The 744-nt window shown below is 41.7% G+C and overlaps 1 protein-coding gene across 1 annotated transcript in view; it reads right to left on the minus strand.

Annotated features, from left to right (window-relative positions):
* Positions 1 to 76: 76 nt before the first annotated feature.
* LOC107578412 (polyadenylate-binding protein 1-like) overlaps positions 77 to 744 on the minus strand; it is a 2,357-nt gene continuing 1,689 nt past the window's right edge. Inside the window, exons 2-4 of the mRNA XM_016264372.1 lie at positions 444 to 583; positions 237 to 365; positions 77 to 117 (exon numbers count right to left, since the gene is read on the minus strand). Coding sequence (XP_016119858.1) covers positions 77 to 117; positions 237 to 365; positions 444 to 583 — 310 coding nt within the window. The remainder of the gene's footprint in view (positions 118 to 236; positions 366 to 443; positions 584 to 744) is intronic.

The following is a 744-nucleotide window of genomic DNA, read 5'->3' on the forward strand; positions in this document are numbered from 1 at the left end:
GAAGAACCTTTTGAAGCACCTTTATTTTTAAGAGTGTAGATACTATAAGTGTATAGTACTTCATTTGGGACACAACTCATGGGAGCCTCATTGTGTTTTTATTGGTTAAAAAAAAATCTAAAAAAGTAGCAGAATTAAAAAGAAAAAGTGGCATTGACATCTAAAATGAATATGCAAAACCAGATAAATACTGCCTAGTATCTTTGATGCACATAATATTCCACCGTCGCTTTCACCGGGAATCCCACACTTCAGCTTCACATCACTCACCCGTTTGGCATCGCTGTGCTTCTCAAAGCTGGCGAAACCGAAGCCTCTCGAGTGTCCCTTCTCATCCGTCATGACCCGAACGCTCAGGGTCGGGCCTCACATACAAAGCACAGATGCGATAAAACAAGAGAAACCGGTTTCATTTCAACCACATCCTCAAAATAAACACTCACCGAATGTACTGAAAATCTCCGTCAGCATCTCGTCATCCACATCCGTCCCAAAGTTCTTGATGTAGATGTTTGTGAACTCTTTGTTTCTCGCCTGCATTTCAGCCTCGCGCTCTTTTTGAGACTTGAAGTGTCCCACGAACCTTGAAGTGCAAGATATGAAACTTACAAAGCACTATTAAAGATGCAGATGAGTTTGTTTCTTCATGGGAACAGATTGTTGCTCTGCAGTGAATGGGTGCCGTCAGAATGTCCATCGGTTAACATCTGGAGAAGAGAAAAGCTGAAACAAATCCAGCATTAA

Source organism: Sinocyclocheilus grahami, unplaced genomic scaffold (genome assembly GCF_001515645.1).
Source record: "Sinocyclocheilus grahami isolate Dianchi unplaced genomic scaffold, SAMN03320097.WGS_v1.1 scaffold10087.1, whole genome shotgun sequence".
In the NCBI taxonomy this organism is placed as follows: Eukaryota; Metazoa; Chordata; class Actinopteri; order Cypriniformes; family Cyprinidae; genus Sinocyclocheilus; species Sinocyclocheilus grahami.